Source organism: Centroberyx gerrardi, chromosome 19 (assembly GCF_048128805.1).
Source record: "Centroberyx gerrardi isolate f3 chromosome 19, fCenGer3.hap1.cur.20231027, whole genome shotgun sequence".
Classification (NCBI taxonomy): domain Eukaryota; kingdom Metazoa; phylum Chordata; class Actinopteri; order Beryciformes; family Berycidae; genus Centroberyx; species Centroberyx gerrardi.
In genome coordinates, this window is record NC_136015.1 from 27,367,496 (window position 1) to 27,372,885 (window position 5,390).

At 43.0% G+C, this 5,390-nt stretch overlaps 1 protein-coding gene across 1 annotated transcript; it reads right to left on the reverse strand.

The window, feature by feature from the left end:
* Positions 1–3,546: 3,546 nt before the first annotated feature.
* On the reverse strand, positions 3,547–4,955 carry LOC139930558 (uncharacterized). Its single transcript, XM_078290506.1, has one exon. It carries the CDS (start codon positions 4,734–4,736, stop codon positions 3,909–3,911), a length of 828 nt encoding a protein of 275 aa, XP_078146632.1. The 5' UTR covers positions 4,737–4,955; the 3' UTR covers positions 3,547–3,908.
* Between the last annotated feature and the right edge of the window lie 435 nt (positions 4,956–5,390).

The window sequence follows — 5,390 nt, forward strand, 5'->3', positions numbered from 1 at the left end:
CTCCTTTCTTCCTGGTATTTTTTTGCACTTAAGTAAAACATGAGAGACTTTGACCACATTCACACAGACCGTCAGGGTGTTTATAACCTTTAAACAACTGTTAAACCCGTCGTGACCAAACCTTCATCTAGTGATTTTAACTGCATCTCTCCTATCTTCCCACATGAATATACTTCTTCTTTTAACTGATTTTCGGATATTGAAATAATGCCTTCCTGTTTAACCCTCATTCAATTGCTCCTGCCATTCTGTTCATGCTCGTCCGTAATCATTCTATTAGAGTTTTAAAAGGAGGATTAAATCCACATCTGGCCAAAGCACCGTACTAGTTACCTTAAATTCTACTGGTTTCAGGTTTCTGGCCTGTTCTTCAACACTATACAAGAAGTTTACACTCTTTCCCCTCCTTTTTGCAGAAATCTCCCATGACTCATTAAGGAGACACTTGCTTTACACCAAATTACACCCATTTTTTGCAGAATAGATGAAGCAGCGGAACCATAAATGACAGCACCATCATCTAGTACTGATCTTCTTCTTTTCACAATATCTCTCTCCTTTCCCTCATCCCCTCTTCACCTATACTTTCTAAACTATGTACAGCTTGAAATGTTTACGCACTCGTCTGCCTTTTCTTTATTCCTTATGGTTTCTAAGTCTCCTTCTCGGAGAACAGGCATGCTAGACCTTTTGTAGACTCCAGATATTCTATGAACTATTGACCAAATCTGATGAAGCAGATCTGGGCCTGATGTGCCACAAAATTTCCTCCAACAATTTCTTTTTGTCCTCCTTAATAACCCAATAGCCCTTAATCTCTTAGAGATGGATTTTTCCTTATGTGAACAATGCCGTCTGCAATGCAACCACTTTGTGTACGCGTTGCCTTAAGTGTTTTTTTTTTTCTGTTTTATTTATCTGATCTACTTGATCTTATGGTATATATTGTATAATATCGACTGACTGTACATCTGGTCACAGATTATTTCACCGATTGAGAGATCTTGGCAACTCTCCCAAGTTTTTACTTTGACAGAGAGACACATTACCCGCGTCACAGCTGTCAATTGGTTCATCTCCACGCTAAAAACCTTAACTTGAATCTACCTTTGGATCATTGACTATCAGCAGGAGACTGCTACCAAGTCAACTTACCGGAGCCTGATCCATAACAGCGGACCCATGATTGGGCCCATGTCTGTAAGTTTCTGCTTCATCCAAGCCCTCCTGTGTTTTCCTCTCTGCATAAAGTACGCAGCCTAATCGCTGCAGGCTCTTTGTTGAGTCCTTGCGTGTAAGTGCCGTGCTATGCTCTCCTTGCCAGCACATTAGCCCATCTGTTATTTGTTAGCTCTCCTTGCTCCTACTTTTCCCTGTCCCAGTTGTTTTCTGTCCTTCCCAGTTACACCTTGGACACTGTCAGCCATGGCACCACATGCGCCTCTGCCTGGATGTGCAAGCTGCCTCTGCCTGAGCAAGAGGATTGTGGAGTTGGAAGCACGGATCACTTTGCTCCATCAGGTAAAGGAAGTTGAAGAGCTTGTGGACTCTCTTGACGCAGCTGCAACTGGAGCTTGTCAAACCAACGACGCAGCCGGTTTGGAGGCTACCGTTCCGTGGGTTTCTCTGCATCACCACACCGATGCCTCCTGTGCTCCGGTCAACCACGGCGCACTATAGGTGGCTTCAGAGGACCCATGGATCGGTCTAGGAGCTAAGCCCAAATCCCTAGCCTGTTCTACTTCCATCCACTGAACCCTGGTGTTCTATTCTGGGAGAGGGCGCACAGGAAGATGTTCCTTTCGGGTGGACCTCCCTCTCACGAACAGATTCAAGGTATTAGAAAGTCCTCCCTTCTCCTGACCAACCTGTCTCTTGGTCAGCTCCCTCTCCTACGGCCTTCGTAAAGACTGTCAAGACGGCAGCATCATCTGCTAATCCCCCTCGCCCCTCACTTCACCTGCCAGTAAACCAGCCTCGCTCATCCTCACAACGGGTTGACCTCCAGCTCCTCTGTCTCTGGCTCGCCAATGGTTCACCACGTTTCCATACCCAAGGCTGAGACCTTCTCTTTCCCAAGTGCACAGGTCCTGGATATCAGCTCAGAACTTCCGTCGATCCTGCGGAGAAACCCCTCAGCCTCTACTGTCATCGTCCACGTCGGGTCAAATGATACTAAGGATCAGCAATCAGAATCACTCAAGGACAAGAACTACACATCTGGCTCAAAGGACACTACTGCTCACTTGGAATTCCGTTTGCGGACAATTTCCCTGCTTTTCTGCACAGACCCTACCTCGTCGCCCGGGACAGGCTACACGCCAGTAGGCTCACAACTACTATCTGCCTATATGGATCTTGCTGTAAAATACGGTACTGCCATCAGAATGTGACTTGGGGCAAGTCCGATCCACTCTAACAGTGAACTTATCTATGCTTCTTCTTCAGTGTTCTATTTCTCATTCTAGACCCACACATATAACAGATAAGAATGTTGCTAATTTGTTCGCGGCTCAGACTTTAGTCCTTGCTCCTCCGGTTCCTTCCTCTCAACACTACCTACATACTACTATAATTCTGTGTGCCCTCAAGCCTCTTCCTCGATCCCTATAATTGTAAACAATAGACCTGTGTGTAACCTATATGTATATGTATATATATATATATATATGTATGTAGGATGATAGTAAGGGTGTATAGTGGACCAGTCTAGATTCATGTTCAGGAGAGGTGGCTGGTGAAATGACAACACACACCAATTTACATTTCAAAATGCTGACTTGTATTGGAAAAATAATTATGATTAAACAAATAAAAAGATCAAAAGATCTTCGCATACAAATAAAAATCAGAAAGGTAAATAAAGAAAATCTTCAGATGTTCACTTCTGGGGGGAGGCTCGCCATCAAAGGTGCGGATCAGTGGAGATCAGTGCTACCAGCCTGGCGCTTCAACAGAGACCTACAGGCAGGCAGCGGCTCGCGACGATGGTATTTCTCCTACTTTCCCCGGAGTTGACAAAAGGGGTGGGCGAAGGCAGGGTGGTGTTTTCCTCTGTAGCTAGTTGTTGTTGTTGTTTGTTTTTCGCTCACTGTCTTGGAACAGAGGTGCGTTCAGAAACGCAGTGTTTTTGTTGTGTTACACTCTACACAGCTATTCTGGCCCATTATATGACCTGGGTTACATGTGCTACTATTGCTACTATCACTATTGCCCTACTGCCATCAACTCTAATAACGTGATCCATATTTCGTGTAACTGTGCACTCAGCCCAGCCTTACGCTTTGGTTAATTTTGCATTGTTCAATGCTAGATCAAACAAGTCTTTTGTTCTTAATGATCTAATTACATCCAAAAACCTGGACTTTCTATTTCTGACAGACTTGGCTTACCTGCTAACACAGGTTATCAATAATCAAACTGATGTTCATCTCATTGAAATGCAAGGTACAATAAAAATCTGCAGTTTGCAAAAAATATTTACAAATTTGTTTCAGATTTCATTTTCAGAAGCTTTAATTATTTGCGTGACATCATTAATTTAGAACAGAATTGTGTATCACAATAACTCAATCGATGTGAATCACAATATCGTTCTACTGAAAAACAATAAATGATAATATTGTATTACTGCCCAGCCTGATATTAAGGAGCCTGTAACAGTGAAATAAAACTCACATGGGAATGTTGAACCTGAATTTGAGCCAAAGAGCAGCAACAGTAATTCTCTCTCTCACATTAGCCAACATTAACACAAGATGTGTATGAGCAGTATTCAGATCTGGCTGCATCCCGAAGCGCAACACTGACTAGAAGGGTTTGGGTTTCCTCCTGAATGATGGACTATCATGATGTGTCTCTAGTTTATTGTTCTGTTACTGCTGAACAGTTCAGCTCAACCAGTAGCTTCACCTGCTGCTGCTCTCACCACAACACTTATGGCTTTTGACATCTGAACACTGGCGAAAACTTCTCCCACAAACACTGCAACTGTACGGTTTCTCTCCTGTGTGGATTCTCATGTGTTTCGTCAAATCTCCTTTAGTAATAAAACATTTCCCACAGACTGAGCAACGAAAGGGTTTCTCACCAGTATGGACTCTTATGTGCTCAAACATTGCAAATTTGCGGGAAAAACGTTTTTTACAAATTGAACAGCTGAAAGGTTTTTCCCCTGTATGAATTCTCATGTGTGAACTTAGTCCTGCATTCTGCCTGAATATTTTACCACAAACTAAACAACTAAATGGTTTCTCCCCTGTATGGATTCTCACGTGTCTCTTCAAGTCTTCTTTATAACCAAAACTTTTACCACAAAAGCTGCAACTGTATGGTTTCTCTCCTGTGTGGACTCTCATGTGTCTCTTTAAGACCCCTTTCTGACCAAAACCTTTACCACAAACACTGCAACTGTATGGTTTTTCTCCTGTGTGGACTCTCATGTGTTTCTGCATATTACTCTTCTTAATAAATATTTTACCACTGGCTGAACAACTAAAATGTTCCTCCCCAATAGAAGATGCTTTATGACTTACAAGGACTTCATTGTTTTCCACTGAGTCTAAACCTGACTGAGGTTCTCTGGTCTCCTTCCATTCATCATCACTGTCTTCAGTCTCAGGTTCAGAAGAGTGTGAAGTCTTGCCATCACTAGTTGGGTGTAAATGACTAGCTGGATCTAAGTTCCTGGCTGGTTCTGATACTCCACAGTCCTCTCCATCAGCTTCTGTTTCCATCTGTTCAGTTGAGCTGCTGGCTAGAGGCTCTGCCTCTCTGTTCTCCTCAGTTTGGCTTTGATGAAGCTGTGAGGACTGAGGTTTCTCTTCATCATCTTCACTCTTCACAGGGACAGGAGTGAACAGGAACTCGGTGATATCGGCCTCCTCCGGCCCTTGAAGCTGCTCTCCCTCCTGACTGGTCCAGAGTTCCTCCTGTTCCTCTTTAATGTGTGGGGGCTCTGGGTCCTCCTGGTCCAGACTGGAGCTCCAGTCCTGCTGCTCAGGGGGAACCTCTTCTTCACTGACCAGCAGCTGCTGGACGTCTGGAGGGAAGACTGAAATACACACATACACACATTAAAGAAAACTGTCACCAAGTTAACCTAAGCTTGTTACCTTTAGTTAAGTCTAGTTTAGTTTATTTATTTATATAGCCCTTTATCACAAGCATGTCTCAAAGGGCTTTTACATAGCATCATATCATCATGACAGTACATGTCATATGCATACTACATCATAAATACAGACTACATATACAGTATATGCATATACATCCTATGTCATATAGGTTACATACTTCATATACATGCTGTACATCAAAAACTACATCATATACATAATTTTACTCGATAGCATACACATATCATATACCATACTACACAAAACACTCAT